The 18,101-nt window shown below is 45.4% G+C and overlaps 1 protein-coding gene across 2 annotated transcripts in view; it reads left to right on the top strand.

The window, feature by feature from the left end:
* Window positions 1-18,101, top strand: part of LOC121552696 (leucine-rich repeat and fibronectin type-III domain-containing protein 2) — a 157,984-nt gene that overhangs the window by 122,531 nt on the left and 17,352 nt on the right. For both annotated transcript variants that reach the window (XM_041865705.1, XM_041865704.1), the window contains one exon: window positions 9,175-10,571. In XM_041865705.1, the coding sequence (XP_041721639.1) occupies window positions 9,196-10,571 (1,376 nt within the window). In that variant the 5' untranslated portion in view covers window positions 9,175-9,195. The remainder of the gene's footprint in view (window positions 1-9,174; window positions 10,572-18,101) is intronic.

The following is an 18,101-nucleotide window of genomic DNA, read 5'->3' as shown; positions in this document are numbered from 1 at the left end:
ATGAGAGAGGCAGAGAAAGTGGGAGAGAATGAGAGAGAGGAGAAAGAGAGAGAGATTTGGCGAGAAAGGCAGAGAAAGCGAGAGAGGCAGAGAAAGTGTGGGAGAGAATGAGAGAGAGGAGAAAGAGAGAGCTGCAGAGAGAGAGAGAGACGAGAGATGGAAAGAGCTAGAGAGAGATAGGAGGGAGAGAGACAGAGTGAGAAAGAGATATCACTGATAACATGGCAGTCTTAGTCACCAACTAACCAGGGCTATTCCTGCTCATGTGGTGTCAATGGTACCTGTGAATGAGTGACAACACCCACAAACCCCAGCCCCTCATCATCATCGTCATCTCTGAATATAGCATTTCAAATAGCGACTATCATTCAACACTGTTGTCACTGTAGTTGGTGACTAAGACTGTCATCAGTGATATCGCTTTCTCACTCTGTCTCTCTCCCTCCTATCTCTCTAGCCTTTCTCTCTCTCCCTCTCCCATGATGCCCCCTCTCTATCTCTCACATCTCTTTTTACAAACAGCCGTGCTTATATTGTTTGCCTCGGGCGGGCAGCTTCTTCTAACACTCTCACCACTGGGAACACAACAAACGCCTCTCCCAGAGAGATTAAGAACTCATTTTTGTCAGACAGCATTTCTTAGCCTGTGTTTAATGCTCCTAATTTTTAATTTTTACATTTTAGTCATTTAGCAGACGCTCTTATCCAGAGCGACTTACAGTTAGTGAGTGCATACATTTTTTTTTTTTTTTTCATACTGGCCCCCCGTGGGAATCGAACCCACAACCCTGGCGTTGCAAACGCCATGCTCTACCAACTGAGCTACATCCCTGCTGGCCATTCCCTCCCCTACCCTGGGCCAATTGTGCGCCGCCCCATGGGTCTCCCGGTCACAGCCAGCTACGACAGAGCCTGGATTCGAACCAGGATCTCTAGTGGCACAGCTAGCACTGCGATGCAGTGCCTTAGACCACTGCGCCACTCATTTTCTAAGTCATTCATTAGAGCGGGTGCGGCACCAGGGGAAGTCTACTGACTATCTGAGCTGCCAGATGGGCCAGCTACAGCTGACCGCTCAGCCAGGGAGACCAGGGGGACTGAGGGAGAGAGGGGGACTGGCAGGTACAGTGTGGGGGTCAGCCTGGGCAGGTGCTCCCTGAGACACAGAGCTCTCTGACTCATCCCATTACCTGTGACTATGGCCCAATAGGGAGGCTAGATGGGAATGAAGATGTGTCCATATTGATTTATGTCTTGTTCCCAGTGCAAAAGGGGTGTGTGTGTGTTTGCATGCACGTGTAGTCTGTGTGTGTGCACTCATAGTCTGTGTGTATGCATGTTCGTGCATACTAGTGCACGCGTATCTTCATGCCTATTTAACTGCTATGCCAATATACTCCAACGTATATTGCTCCCTGCATGACTGCACTGGCATTTGAGAGGGCCTCTCTCTCCCTGCAGCCTGTTATTGCCCTGCGTATTCTCCTGTGAGAGATTTGGTCATGAAGCCTGCTGATCTGTGGCAATGTGATCTATGGTGCTTTGGAGATAAAGGCTATTACCAAATTGCAGGCATGCCAGGGACTTTTCTCTATTGGACCAATGAAGGATCCAAATGCTGGCCTGAACAATTGAGTTGTCAATGGTTCATATCTTTAATTTAGATTCCTAATTGTGGAGCAGGTACAAGTAATCCCCTCATATATCTTCCCAAAAGGGCAAATAATTTCCCCTGAAATGCAATCTCACCGCTGCGTTAGAAGGCAGGCATCCTTTGCCATGTCACACCAAAGAAACCTTTGAGTAGGTGGAAGGAGAATTAGCTGATGAGGTTAATTAAGCAGACAATAGAGGAGCCATCTCATTGTGTCACCAACAGCCATTATTATTTTTCATCTTTTTAATGGGAGCTTGCTGCTCAAAGTCATAGGAAACTTGGCGGTGGAAGACAGAAGACCTGCTTTGTGAATGAAGAAGCTCTGGGGTAATTTAAATATTCAATGCTTTGCATCTATTATGTTACTTAATGATGATAGCCCCTTGAATCTCTCAATCAATCAGAGAAGATTACTGCTGGCAGGCATCACTGCTGCGAAAAACAAAATGGTTTCCAGGTGGGGAGGATGTGGGCGGGTGGATGGGGACTGAAGGGGGAATGGGTTGGGGTTATCTTTGTATGCATTTCTTTGATTATTTTTGTACCTGCTCTGTAAAGGTGAGGGAGAGAGAGTGTTTTCTTTTCTCTTAGTTAGAATAAGCTGATCTTTAGCCCAGGCTAGCTGTTATGAAAACTCCCCTGTCACTTTTGATAAATGAGATCAGTGTTGCCCGAGAAATCCATGCAGCCATGCGGGAAGAATTAAAATGGCACTGCAGCAGAAAAAGGCGACACATCACAAGAATGTAGCCTTACAGGGCGTGATGTATGTGTGTGCGGGTATCTGTCTGTCTGTCTGTCTCGCTATATCTCTGTCTTGTCTGTCTGTCTGCCTTCCTGTCTGTCTGTGGTAGGCTGCTCCATTTAACAAGCCGAGTGACCCACAGCTCTCCACTCCCTCCACCTTTCCTACCCTACCCTGTGCCCCTGCCATTTAGTCCTTCAAGCCCCCTTCCCGGCCCAAATCACTGACATTTCCCCTAAACACAACAGTCAACATCAACTTGGTAATTCACTCTCTAAAGTGCACACTCAGAACAGACATCTTTGCAGACTCATGCAGCCCTCCATTCAGGAAGGGGACAGGTGATAGGAGATTTCTGTCGGAAAGCTACTTAGAGCCTGTTCACTAAACCGCTAGCAGAAGAATGCTAATAGGCACCCGGTCTCCCCATGTCTTGAAGATTAAATCAAGTATCAGTCCAGATTCTGCTGCTTCTGCAAACAAAGACTCAACACCCAGATCGAGACGTTTGCACTGGATCACTCTGTCTGCAAGGTGACAAAGATGGGATTGTCATATGCAGACAGGCAGAACCCTCGCAATCCAATATCTTCATCTCACTAGAACTATGCAGCACACAATCCTAACATGAATTGACAATCCAATATCTCAATCTCACTAGAAACATGCAGTGTACAATCCGAACGTACAGCATAAGTACAGGCAGGCACTGTCAAAGTAAATGGGAGAGCAGGTGTGAGTGAATATATCAATCCCAGCCACACTTTTTTCTCTTTAGGCTATATTATTATTTATATATAAGAGAATATGTATTGTACCTGCCTGCAATACCAATTATAGAACTGCAAATACCCATGTCTGAATGTGATGTGGAGGCTTGATAATTATCTGGGTTGGAAACATCTCACCTTCAGCTGAGCATCTTAATGAGAGAGATACCTGTTAAAACAATGCAAGAAACCGGTAAGAATATAATATCCATGGAAATATGAATCATCGTTTATTTTTTTCGAGAAGCGTAGGTTGAGCTCTTAGACTATATTTGCTGTGCTATGGTCTAAGACCTAAACAGTCAGCACCCCGTCGAGAACATCTTAACATCAACAATCTATTTTCCCCTGAGGAAATTATGATTTGACAATAAAAATGAATAATACAAGAATGATAAGAAACGAGTGAGCTTCTTCGATACAACCAACATTCGATTTGGGGAGTTCACCGTACAGTTTACATCCTTTGACCAATAAAGGTTTGATTTGATTTGTTATACAATGGATAACACCAGAGTTATAACAAATTAGTTATCATGCTGTCGTGGCCTCTGTGCTACCAACATTGCAACCAACATTCTATCCAGGCGCCACGTGTTCCTCTCCTTTCCTCGGGCAACTGATTAGCCCATATTGTAAGCAGACATTTTAACCTCTGTGATAATGTTCTGATGCACCTGCCAGTGGGTGAGCATGTTGGAAGCTAGACCTGTGATGATGTCTTCACAGTTCCCCATGTCGGTCAGTGTAGTGCGATGAGTGCGCACATCAAGGCACGATCCTAATTACTACCACAATAGAGGAGGCTACATCTTCCTTTTTTATGATTAGTTCACGTTCATGAGGTTGACAACATTAGCAAAACCAAGTCCTTGCAACAGTTGTTTCACAACAGTTTTTGTGAATAACATTTTCAATATATTTCGTTTAACATCCTGTGTTGTGTGCTTATTTCTTTACTATTGATATGTTCTGGGCTATTTTGAGATCTTAAGGAGCATTAGGTACTGCTACTAATGGCATGTCCATCTTTTTGTGAGAAATTACACTGGTCACTCAATTTTTTAAATATTTTACATTACATTTTTACATTTTAGTTATTTAGCAGACACTCTTATCCAGAGCGACTTACAGTTAGTGAGTGCATAAATTTTCATACTGGCCCCCCGTATGAAACGATCCCACAACCCTGGCGTTGCAAGCGCCATGCTCTACCAACTGAGCTACAGGGGACATAGTAGGGGACATATAGTATTTATTAAGTATAAATAGCCCACACCAGTTCAGGCCACGCAAAAATACTTAAATAATGATTAGTAAATGGTTTAGAAGGACCTATATTAAACATCTTATGAATGGAGTAATGATCAATATGAATAAACTGTTTACTAATCCATTCTAAATGCTTTATTATGTGGAGATATTATAAAGTGCTACCGCAATCTGCAATTGCTACATCCATTTTTGGACTTATGAATTAATTATGTGTACCCATTGATTCTTGAAGAATATAACTTATAAATGCCTCATGAGTTTAGTTCAGCTGTCAGACTCCATCAGAACCTAAAATATAAATGTATTTTACTCCAATGTTTGTAAACAAGGTAATTGTAAACAAACACTATATAGCCTCAAAAAATTGTTCAAACTATAATGTTGATATCATGGATGGTCAGTCTTTGCATCCATTGCTCTGTCTATGAATATGAGAGTGGTTACATTTCTCCAGACCCATCCCTCAGCTTTTTACTGAAATGGGGATGGGGAGAGCGCTTTGTTATTGTTTCAACTGCTGATTGCCGCTTTAACGTGAAGCGTGCTCTCTTATCCATCCTTACAGCTTTGCCGTTGCTCTATTCACTGGGCCAATGATTAGCCACCTCCATTTTCTGGAGTTCAAAAGCCCCAGAGATGCTTTGTGTTGCCAAAGGTCTTTGAATTCTGCCGCAAGTCGATATAAATACAAATGCGGTTAAAGTCAATTGATGCAAAAAATGTACTGCTTCATAGCCTACGCTACTTTATATGGAAATCCTTGCAAGATAATATACAGGTAACTGCCAAAAAAAGGAAACACTTGAGTAAATGAGGGATACAAAGTATATTGAAAGCAGGTGGGGTGCATTTTCCTGACATGGTTTAGGTCCACTCAACCCCTTCGAGGGAATGGTAAACACCAATAAATACACAGTCATTCTGAGTGATCACCTTTAACCTATGGTGAAACAATTATATTCTGATGGGAGTAGTCTCTTCCAGGATGACAATGCCCCCATCCACAGGGCACGAGAGGTCACTGAATGGTTTGATGAGCATGAAAACGATGTAAACCATATGCCATGGCCGTCTCAGTCACCAGATCTTAACCCAATTGAACACATGAGAGATTCTGGAGCAACGCCTGAGAGTGCGTTTTCCACCACCATCAACAAAACACCAAATGATGGAATTTCTTGTGGAAGCATGGTGTCGTATCCCTCCAATAGAGTTCCAAACACTTAATCAATGCCAAGGCGCATTGAATCTGTTCTGGCGACTCATAGTGGCCCAACACATTATTAAAACACTTTATGTTGGTGTTTCCTTTATTTTGGCAGTTACCTGTATGTGAGTGTGTGTGTGAGAGAGAGAGAGAGAGAGAGAGAGAGAGAGAGAGAGAGAGAGAGAGAGAGAGAGAGAGAGAGAGAGAGAGAGAGAGAGAGAGAGAGAGAGAGAGAGAGAGAGAGAGAGAGAGAGAGAGAGAGAGAGAGAGAGAGAGAGAGAGAGAAAGAGAGAGAGAGAGACTTGTATGTTGTTAGATAGACAGCGTACGTCCATCACGGGGATGAAAGAGGGTGTGGATGTTGATGGATGTGTAGAGAGTGAGGTCATAGAGGTGTGTGTGTCACAGGAAGCTGGTTGCACCTTAATTGGGGAGGATGGCTCATAGTAATGGCTGGAACGGAATAAATGGAACAGTATCAAACACACGGTTTCCATGTGTTTGAAATGTACTCTATACCATTCCATTTACTCCATTCAAGCCATTATTATGAGTCATCGTCCCCTCAGCAGCCTTGTGTGTGTGTATGTGTGTTTGTGGGTGTACTTGCGTTTGTGCCCGCTTGCGCACATTGTGTGTGTGTTTGTAGACCACATGTGTGTGTGACTGACATTATCAACAATAATAAGAGGAAGATTAATGAAGCATGTCATAGACATCTCCATTGCTTTGGGCTTGAGTTATTACCCAGTATTCCCTGATCACACAGAATAAATAATGTTTACAGTATTATCTCCACCTGCGTGAAACATCCATTGTTGGAATTGACCCATGTCACATGACTTCCCCGATAGGGACCACAACGGTGTCCTCAAAGGGCCATAAATGACAGGAGCCATTAAAGGGCAACCTTTTCCATGATTAATGGCTCTGTCATCAATGCAGTATAGTGTTTTAGACAAATTGTATGTGTGTTACAGAACTGTTTAGACAACCTACTGTTATACTATTCCCGCTGAGTCTAGGGGCCCTAAGCTTGCCTAATTGTTCTAGGTGTGTGCAGTGACGCGAAAGTAGCGCAGGCGGGTCGTAGCACAAGCGGGTCGTTGATGTTTCAGTTGGTGACAAACGAATTATAACACGAAAATGAAACTCCAAAAGGGCATGTCAAACTAAAGATACCAAATGAAAAGCCCCGCGGGTCGGGAGATCACACTCATTCAGCTGATTAGCTTGGTAATTCCCTCCACCTGTGCACACCACAGACTTCTTATGCATACCAAAGGTTACTTACCTGGTCCCAGCTGCCACTGCCCCCTAGAGGTGGGATGCATTTTACCTTTATTTGAACAGAGAGCCAGTCCCATTGAGACCAAGGTCTCTTTAGCAAGGCAGCCCTGCATGCACACAATTGACAAAATATAGTTGAATACAAATATACAAAATTACAAACACACTCAAGAAAAGCAATCACAATGCTCAGCAAAGAGGTCATCAATTAACTTTTTGAATGGTCTGAGAGACACCATCAAGCTGTAGAGAACTGAAGATTGTTCTATATATGGGGTACTAAGAAACTTAATGCTGATTTACCTAGACCCCCGTTTGCTGCTATAACAGCCTCCACTCTACTGGGAAGGCTTTCCACTAGATGTTGGAACATTGCTGTGGGGACTTGCTTCCATTCAGCCACAAGAGCATTAGTGAGGTCGGGCACTGATGTTGGGCGATTAGGCCTGGCTCTCAGTCGACCTTCCAATTCATCCCAAAAAGGTGTTCGATAGGGTTGAGGTCAGGGCTTTGCGCAGGCCAGTCAAGTTCTTCCACACTGATCTCGACAAACCATTTCTGTATGGACCTCGCTTTGTGCATGGGGGCATTGTCATGCTGAAACAGTAAAGGCCTTTCCCAAACTCTTGCCACAAAGTTGGAAGCACAGAATCATCTAGAATGTCAATGTATGCTGTAGCATTAAGATTTCCCTTCACTGGAACTAAGGGGCCTAGCCCAAACCATGAAAAACAGCCCCAGACCATTATTCCTCCTCCACCAAACTTTACAGTTGGCACTATGCATTGGGGCAGGTAACATTCTCCTGGCATCCGCCAAACCCAGATTCGTCTGTCAGACTGCCAGATGGTGAAGCGTGATTCATCACTCCAGAGAGCATGTTTCCACTGCTCCAGAATCCAATGGCGGCAAGCTTTACACCACTCCAGTGATGCTTGGCATTGTGCATGATGATCTTAGGCTTGTGTGTGGCTGCTCGGCCATGGAATCCCAATTCATGAAGCTCCCGACAAACAGTTATTGTTCTGACGTTGCTTCCAGAGGCAGTTTGGAACTCAGTAGTGTTGCAACTGAGGACAGACGATTTTCTCATTCTGTGAGCTTGTGTTGCCTACCACTTCGCGGCTGAGCCGCTGTTGCTCCTAAACATTTCCACTTCACAAAAACTGCACTTACAGTTAACCGGGGCAACTCTAGCAGAGCAGAAATTTGACGAACTGACTTGTTGGAAAGGTGGCATCCTATGACGGCACCACGTTGAAAGTCGCTGAGCTCTTCAGTAAGGTCATTTTACTGCCAATGTTTGTCTATGGAGATGGCTGTGTGCTCGATTTTATACACCTGTCAGCAACGGGTGTTGCTGAAATAGCCGAATCCACTAATTTGAAGGGGTGTCCACATACTTTTGTTTATATAGTGTAGGTAGAGAACATTGAACAGAACAAAGTTATGTCAATAACTCAATTTTGACAAAAATGCAAATAGAACCTTATAGTCCCAAGCTCTCGACATGGTAAATCTAAATGTTTTGACATCTCACAGGAGCAAAACTTGGTTATATCTGCCTCTATTTATGACTGTCTTATGACTAGCTGTTAGTATTAAGTGACCTAATATTGTTGTTTTTTAAATGATTAATTTGGATCCACAGATTTACTGTAAAGATTCCCACACGCGCACACACACACACACACATACACAGACACGTACACACACACACACACATCCACCCACATACATTCCTATCCGACCATAAACAACAGATCAAACCTAGCTCTAATCCATGTGGATTTGATGACAGCTGTTGAGTTTGATCAAAGTGCAGTCCGATCAATACACATCAAGATTACCCGGGGAGGCTGTCAACAACAGGCCGCAAAACCCCACTGCTCTAGGCAGAGACCCGCACAGATAGGTTACAGCAACATGAGCTGATGATTGTCTGCCACAGCAATAGTGAAACGAGAAGTGCCCACTATGAAATAACTAATCCTCTCTCTCTCTCTCTCTCTCTCTCTCTCTCTCTCTCTCTCTCTCTCTCTCTCTCTCTCTCTCTCTCTCTCTCTCTCTCTCTCCCCCTCTCTCTCTCTCTCTCTCTCTCTCTCTCTCTCTCTCTCTCTCTCTCTCTCTCTCTCTCTCTCTCTCTCTCTCTCTCTCTCTCTCTCTCTCTCTCTCTCTCTCTCTCTCTCTCTCTCTCTCTCTCTCTCTCTCTCTCTCCCTGTGTGTGTAGGTTCCTTTGTGTGACTCTACCATGGACCACATCCTCTGTTTCCTGCTGGTCCTGGGAACCACAGTGATGATGGCCCATGCATGCCCCAAGTACTGTGTCTGCCAGAACCTATCCGAGTCCCTGGGGACCCTGTGCCCCTCCAAAGGCCTGCTCTTCGTCCCGTTGGACCTTGACCGGCGCACTGTGGAGCTCCGGCTGGGTGGCAACTACATCCTCCGCATCACCCAGCAGGACTTTGCCAACATGACTGACCTGGTGGACCTGACGCTCAGCCGCAACACCATCAGCTACATCCAACCCTTCTCCTTCGGGGACCTGGAGACCCTGCGTTCCTTACACCTGGACAACAACCGCCTCATGGAGCTGGGTCAGGATGATCTACGGGGCCTGGTTAACCTGCAGCACCTTATCCTCAACAACAACCAGCTGGGACGCATCTCAGACCGGACCTTCAAAGACCTGGCCCCCTCCCTGGAGGATCTGGATCTGTCCTACAACAACCTGAGGAACCTGCCCTGGGAGTCAGTCAAGCAGATGGTCTCCCTCCACCAGTTGAGTCTTGATCATAACCTCCTGGACTTTATTCCTGAGGGGACCTTTACTGATCTAGAAAGGTTGGCTCGCCTTGATCTCACCTCCAACCGGCTGCAGAAGCTGCCCCCAGACCCCATCTTCGCCAGGGCCCAGGATTCGATGCTGTTGACCACACCCTACACCCCTCAGCTGTCCCTTAGCATCGGGGGAAACCCCCTGCACTGTAACTGCGAGGTGCTGTGGCTGCGGCGGCTGGAGAGGGACGACGACCTGGAGACCTGCGCTTCCCCTCCCAGCCTGAAAGGGCGCTACTTCTGGAATGTGAGGGAGGAGGAGTTTGTGTGCGAGCCGCCACTCATCACTCAGCACACCCACAGGATGCTGGTGCTGGAGGGCCAGACGGCCAGCCTGAAGTGCGAGGCCGTCGGAGACCCCACCCCCACCATCCACTGGATGGCCCCCGATGACCATCTCCTTGGCAACTCATCCCGTACCGCTGTCTACCGCAACGGCACCCTGGAAATCCTCATTACCACCTCCAAGGACTACGGTACCTTCACTTGCATCGCGGCCAACGTGGCCGGAGAGTCCACCGCCTCCGTGGAGCTGTCAATCATCCAGCTGCCCCACCTCAGCAATGGCACCAGTCAGGCCTCGCAGCCCAAGTCCCGCCTCTCGGACATCACAGGCACCACCAGGATCAGCAAGGGGGTTCCCAAGAGCCCATCTGAGAAAGTGGTCACTGTGTCAGAGGTGACGGCCATTTCAGCTCTGGTTAAGTGGACAGTCAGCAAGGCAGCGCCCAAGGTGAAGATGTTTCAGCTCCAGTACAACTGTTCCGACGACGAAGTCCTCATCTACAGGTAACAAAGCCAGACTTTTTTTAAACGTTTCATACATTTTCAAATGAGAAGGTACACCGATAGTTTTGATCTATGAGGTAACAAAATAACAAGTTGTGATACACTGTATGGAGGAGACACTCAATACAAGTGTTGCTTTAACACTCCAGTTGACTTGTTTTGTTTGCCTGAAAATAATTTGTCTCTCAGCTTTCACAAAAGATAGATGGATGGTGCCAAACAGTAAACGATGCCTTTTACAGTAAACAAAATGCACAGTATCAATAACACTGCCACGTGTACAGAACTAGCAGCCTTTCAAACCCAGTTTTCCATAATAATTTAGCTAATGGTGTTGTTGATCCTAAGTGATCCATCCATCATCCGTTGCTTTTGTCTGTCCGTTGAATTGTTTGACAGCGAAACAACTCACTATCCAATTTTACACTGCCTTTTTTCGCTAAGCGCTGCGTGGCGCTTGGCCCCCTTATGCTTAGTAGGCCATAAGCAAGAGAATTTAATCCCTAAACTCAATGGGTGGATATTCTGTCAATCCATTATAGCAGCTATTTGATGAGGCTGAACATGTATCACTGGAAGCTGATATATAGTACAGTAGCACATCTCCAAATGACTGTGAAACCAGCCAGAAAGGAAATTCAATTACTTAATGCCATTTAAATCAGTTACTCTGTTAAAACCTTGAGAAAGTCAGATAATTTCAGCTGTAGCCTCAAGAGATGTAATCCTTTCGTTACATATTATATTTGAGTTCTCTGTCGTCAGTTGTTTCAGTCATTGCCACTACAGTTTATTATAGCTTTTTAGCTTAGAACATTACTTATTTCAGTGGAATTGGAAAGTAGATTATAAATTGGCATTATAACAGTGATGATTAGAATGATAGTTTAAGTTTTGCTACCCTATAGTCAATGTAATAAAACATTTTTAGAATTGGAGGGAATGGCAGCTGTTTTACAGGCTCCTGACCAATTGTGCAATTTTGTGTATTTGTTTTGCGCTGATCTTAACTTTTTTGGTACATAATGTTTCCGCCATTGTTTCCTATGACCGAAAAGAGCTTCTGGACATCAGAACAGCTATCACTAACCTTGATTTGGATGAGGACTTCTACTTCAATGAGTAGGAGGCAAAAGACATATTGATTATCCCGGACCAGGCCCTAATCCCTGACACTCAAAGGAGGTGAAGACGGCGCTATAGAGGTCGCTATTAACCTCCCGAGTGGCGCAGTGGTCTAAGGCACTGCATCGCAGTGCTAGCTGTGCCACTAGAGATCCTGGTTCGAATCCAGGCTCTGGAGCCGGCCGTGACCGGGAGACCCATGGGGTGGTGCACAATTGGTCCACGGTAGGGGAGGGAATGGCTGGCAGGGATGTAGCTCAGTTGGTAGAGCATGGCGTTTGCAACGCCACGGTTATGGGTTCGATTCCCACGGGGGGCCAGTATGAAAAAAACAAATAATGTATGCACTCACTAACTGTAAGTCTCTCTGGATAAGAGCGTCTGCTAAATGACTAAAATGTCGGTGTGCGGGCACCCTGGTGATACTATGGTGGAGAATGAAAAAATTGCCTCTACACGTGCAATCGCTGGAGAATAAACTGGGCAAGCTCAGTTCGAGACTATCCTATCAATGGGACGTTAAGAATTGTAATATACTATGCTTCTCGAAGTCTTGGCTGAACAAGGACATGGATAATATAAATCTAGCTGGTTTTTCTATGCATTGGCAGGACAGAATGGCAGAGTCCGGTAAGATCAGGGGGGTGGTCTGGTATGTGTCTCTTTATTAACAACTGCTGGTGCGCAATCAGGAAGTCTTGAGGTTCTGCTCGCCCGAGTTAAGATACCTCGTGATAAGCTGTAGACGATACTATTTACCAAGAAAGTTTTCATCTGTATTTTTCGTAGCTGTCTATTTAACACCACAAACCGATGCTGGCACTAAGACCACACTCAATGAGCTGTATAGGGCCATATGCAAACAAGAAAAATCCTAATCCAGAGGCGGCGCTCCTAGTGGCCGGTGATTTTAATACAGGAAAACTGAAATCTGTTTTACCTCATTTCTACCAGCATGTCACCTGTGCAACTAGAGGGATAAATACTAGATCACCGTTACTCCACACACAGAGATGCATACAAAGCTCTCCACCACCCTCCATTTGGAAAATTGGACCATAACTCTATCCTCCTGATTCCTGCTTACAAGCTAAAACTCAAACAGGAAGTACCAGTGACGCGCTCAACATGGAAGAGGCACGATGAAGCGGACACTAAGCATCAGGACTGTTTCGCTAGCACAGACTGGAATATGTTCCTGGATTCATCCGATGCCATTGAGGAGTTTACCACATAAGTCACTGGCTTCATTAATAAGTGCATTGACAATGTTGTCCCCACAGTGACCATACGTACATATCCCAACCAGAAACCATGGATTACAGGCAACATCCGCACTGAGCTAAAGGCTCGAGCTGCCGCTTTCAAGGACCAGGACACTAATCCGGATGGCAGGGCTTGCAAACTATCATGGATTACAAAGTGAATCCCAGCCGTGAGCTGCCCAGTGTAGCGAAGCCTACAAGACAAGCTAAATGCCTACTTTGCTCGCTTCGAGGCAAGCAACACTGAACCATGCGTGAGAGCACCAGCTGTCCCGGATGACTGTACGATCACGTTTTCCGTAGAGACAGGTTAATATTCACAAGGCCGCAGGGCCAGATGGATTACCAGGACGCGTACTCAGAGCATGCGCTGACCAGCTGGCAAGTGTCTTCACTGACATTTTCAACCTCTCTATGACCCAGTCTGTAATACCTACATGTTTCAAGCAAACCACCATAGTCCCTGTGCCTAAGAACACCAAGGTAACCTGTCTAAATGACTACCACCCCGTAGCACTCACATCTGTAGCTATGAAATTCTTTGAAATGTTGGTCATGGCTCACATCAACACAATCATCCCAGAAACGCTGGACCCACTCCAATTCGCATACCACCCCAACAGATCCCCAGATGACACAAGGGGACACGGAGGTCTGAACACGCCCCCATTCACATAGACAGAGCTGTAGTGGAGCGGGTCAAGAGATTCAAGTTCCTCGCTGTCCACATCACTAAGGACCTTTCATGGTCCAAACACACCAACACAGTCGTGAAGGGGGCATGACAACACCTCATCCCCCTCAGGAGGCTGAATTGATTTGGCATGGGCCCTCAGATCGTCAAAAAGTTCTACAGCTGCACCATTGAGAGCATCTTGATGGGCTGCATCACCGCTTGGTATGGCAACTGCTCGGCATCCAACCTCAAGGCGCTACAGAGGGTAATGCTTATGGCCTAGTACATCACTGGGGCCTAACTCCCTGCCATCCAGGACCTCTATACTAGGCAGTGTCAGACAACAACCTTAAAAATTGTCAAACACTCCAGCCACCCAAGTCATAGACTGTTCTCTCTGCTACCACACGGCAAGTGGTACTGGAGTCTGGGACCAAGAGGCACCTGAACAGCTTCTACCCCCAAGCCATAAGACTGCTGAACAGTTAATCAAATGGCTACACAGACAATACATTGACCCCCATTATTATGTATACATCTTAATTGTTTTGCACATACTCCCTTGAACTGTCTCTATACTCACTCACTAGACTCTACCCACACACTCACACATACTACACTGACACTCCAACACACACACATACACACACACACTACATACACTCACACAGACAAAACACACACAGATGCATATTGACGCCGTACACGCACACACATACACTCACACATACATATTTTCACACTACACATACGCTGCTGCTACTCTGTTTATTATATATTGCCTAGTCACTTATACCCCTACCCACATGTACATACTGTATTACCTCAAATACCTCAACTACGTCATACCCCTGCACATTTACTCGGTACTGGTACTCCTTGTATATAGCCTCGTTGATGTTTTTATTGTGTTACTATTCATTTTTTTATTTAGCAAATATTTGTCTACTTTTTAACTCTGCATCGTTGTGAATGTGCTTGTAAGTAAGCATTTCACTGTAAAGTCTACACCTGTTGTATTCGGCGCATGTGACCAATAATATTTGATTTGATTTTGACAACAGCAAGTGAGAAAACCAGTCCTTCTTACTCATCAACACAAATCTCTGACACGGTGAAAATAATACATGTTTTCTCTTTTCTCTGCCAAACCTGAATCATCAAGGGATACAAGATGTAGAGTTGATGCAGGGCTTGGAGGAGAATCAAACAGTATATTGATTTACAATATGGTTAGCGCAAGATAGAAATAATATATACCCAGAGGATGTATTATGATGAATATGTTAAGCGCATTATCTTTATCCATCAGGACTTTAGAGGCAGATATAGAAGCCAGGGAAGGTGCTATACACTCTTAGACAAAAAGGTGCTATCTAGAACCTAAAAGGGTTCCATAGTAGAACCCTTTGAAGAACCTTTGGTTCTAGGTAGAACCCTTTTGGGTTCAATGTAGGACCCTTTCCACAGACGGTTCTACATTGAACCAAAAGTGTTCTACGTGGAACGAAAAATAGTTCTCACTGGAACCAAAAAGTGTTTCCTATGGCCTCTATACTCAACTGGCAGACCGCGGACCGGATCCAGAACCAGAACGGGGTCAATATGGACCGCAGATATCCCCCCCCCAATAACTTCAACCCCTGGTATCATATAAACACACATATGACATGGAATAATGCATAGAATTGCAGGAAATGAGCTTTAAAACAGCTAAATAAATCTCTGCCCCATGCAAAATGTGTAGAATTGCGGGAGATTAGATTTAAAACTGCAACATTTTCTCTCCGCCAACAAGAGGGGTGTGAACAGTTTGGGGTCGCATGGGTTGCGAGTTGGGGGTTTGTTACCATGCCGATAAATTACATTATCCATCCGGACCTTTGCCACCTAGTAAATTTGTGTGACCGGACCTTCACAAATAGTATGGGGACAGCCAAAGAACCCTTTTGGAACCCTTTTTTCTAATACTGTACATGGACATAGAAACAGTTATGTGTCAGACAGGGACCTTCAGTAATATTTCAGTTGAATTGCATTGAGGCCCCCCCATATAATGGTAACATTTTCGCATGCCATGTGATTTCATGCCTATGCGTCTCCTCGGCTTGGCAATGTGCTTCAGAAATGATAGCAAGCTCCTGGGGCCACTATTATCGGCTATTAGCTGTAGTCGAGGAGAGTGGTGTGGATCCACGCTCCACTCCTCACGCATCACAGAGAAACATGTACTTTGATTAGTACTCTCTGTGAGAAATGGTTTATGTGCCTCGTGCAATGTAGTACTCAACATCATGTAATGTCAAGATAATTGTCTCCACTCTTTTTACTGTATGTTATGTCAGCATTAGCCTATACACAGAAAGAGGGATCTTGCCCATCTAGAGCCTTTCCCTGGACCCATTTTATATTTGTATCTGTTGAACTTGAACCTATCCTTAGGCCAATACATTAATACTTGACAATGAGGTCTTTAAAATGTGTCCGATTTGGGTACGAGTGAACGGATAACTTCCTGTGTCAGTCATAACGTAATGAAATATTCAGGCAGATCATGATGTTTAGAGAGTTTTTTTCAGGGAGGGAGATGGGATCTGCAATTGCATTTTAATGGTGCATTTCAGACAGAAATCAGAGGTAGAGATGGATACATTCATCTTTTTAACAGTTATGATGAATACCTTTCTAACGAATGGCTGCTGGCTAAGGACGCTGCTGGGACATCTGCAGTGTTTACCTTTTGATCTTTACTTAAATTGTTGTTTGATCTGGCTTTGGAATGTAGCGTTTTTACTGGCGTCTTGGTTTTGTCTTCGCCCAACGTTTTTCATTCAGCTTTTCGCGTCAGACCTTTTTTTTCCTCCCCAATTTCGTGAAATCCAAATTGGTAGTTACGGTCTTGTCCCATCGCTGCAACTCCCGTATGGACTCGGGAGAGGCGAAGGTCGATTGCCACGCATCCTCTGAAAAATGACCCCGCTAAGCCGCATTGCTTCTTGACCTACTGCTCACTTAACCCGGAAGCCAGCCGCACCAATGTGTCGGAGGAAACACCGTACAACTGGTGACCGAAGTCAGCGTGCATTCGCCCCGGCCCGCCACAAGGAGTTGCTAGAGAGCGATGGGACAAGGACATCCCGGCCGGCCAAACCATCCCCTAACCGGACGACGCTGGGCCAATTGTGCGCCGCAACATGGGTCTCCCGTTCGCGGCCATCTACGACACAGACTGGGATCGAACGCGGGTCTGTAGTGACACCTCTAGCACTGCCTTAAACTGCTGCGCCACTCGGGAGGCCCGCTTCAGACATTTTTATCTGCTCCACCACGCACCTGTCTGGTAAGGTTGAACGCCTCCTCTCCTACTCAGCCTCCTGACAAAAGCTTCTCCCAAGTGGGTGTGACACCTTCTCCCATTGCCTGCTGCACTGCTGCTTGAATCCCACCCAGAGATCTGCCCCCCCTTTATTCAGACCCTTTAACCTTTTCAACATTTTGTTACGATACAGCCTTATTCTAAAATGGATTAAATAGTTTTTTTTTCTTCTTCTCATCAATCTACATATAGTACCCTATAATGACAAAGCAAAAACAGGTTTTTAGAAATTTTAGCAAATGTATTAAAAATAAAAAACGGATATATTACATTTACATAAGTACTCAGACCCTTTACTCAGTACTTTGTTGAAGCACCTTTGGCAGCGATTACAGCCTCAACTCTTCTTGGGGATGACGCTACAAGCTTGGCACACCTGTATTTGGGGAGTTTCTCCCATTCCTCTGTGTAGATCCTCTCAAGCTTTTTCAGGTTGGATGGGGAGCATCGCTGCACAGCTATTTTCAGGTCTGTCCAGAGATGTTCGATCTGGTTCAAGTCCGGGCTCTGGCTGGGCCTCTCAAGGACATCCAGAGACTTGTTCCGAAGCCACTCCTGCATTGTCTTGGCTGTGTGCTTAGGGTTGTTGTCCTTTTGGAAGATGAACCTTCACCCCAGTCTGAGGTCCTGAGTGCTCTAGAGCAGGTTTTCATCAAGGATCTCTCTGTACTTTGCTCTGTTCATCTTTCCCTTGATCCTGACTAGTCTCCCAGTCCCTGCCGCTGAAAAACATCCCCACACCATGATGCTTCCACCACCATGCTTCATCGTAGGGACGGTGCCAGGATTCTTCCAGACGTGACGCTTGACATTCAGGCCAAAGAGTTCAATCTTCGTTTCATCAGACCAGAGAATCTTGTTTCTCATGGTCTGAGAGTCCTTTAGGTGCCTTTTGTCAATCTCCAATTGGGCTGTCATGTGCCTTTTACTGAGGAGTGGCTTCTGTCTGGCCACTCTACCATAAAGGCCTGATTGGTGGAGTGCTGCAGAGATGGTTGTCCTTCTGGAAGGTTCTCCCATCTCCACAGAGGAACTCTAGAGCTCTGTCAGAGTGACCATCGAGTTCTTGGCCACCTCCCTGACCAAGG

The sequence above is a fragment of the Coregonus clupeaformis genome, chromosome 36 (assembly GCF_020615455.1).
Source record: "Coregonus clupeaformis isolate EN_2021a chromosome 36, ASM2061545v1, whole genome shotgun sequence".
Classification (NCBI taxonomy): domain Eukaryota; kingdom Metazoa; phylum Chordata; class Actinopteri; order Salmoniformes; family Salmonidae; genus Coregonus; species Coregonus clupeaformis.
This window is presented reverse-complemented; position numbering and strand designations above follow the sequence as displayed.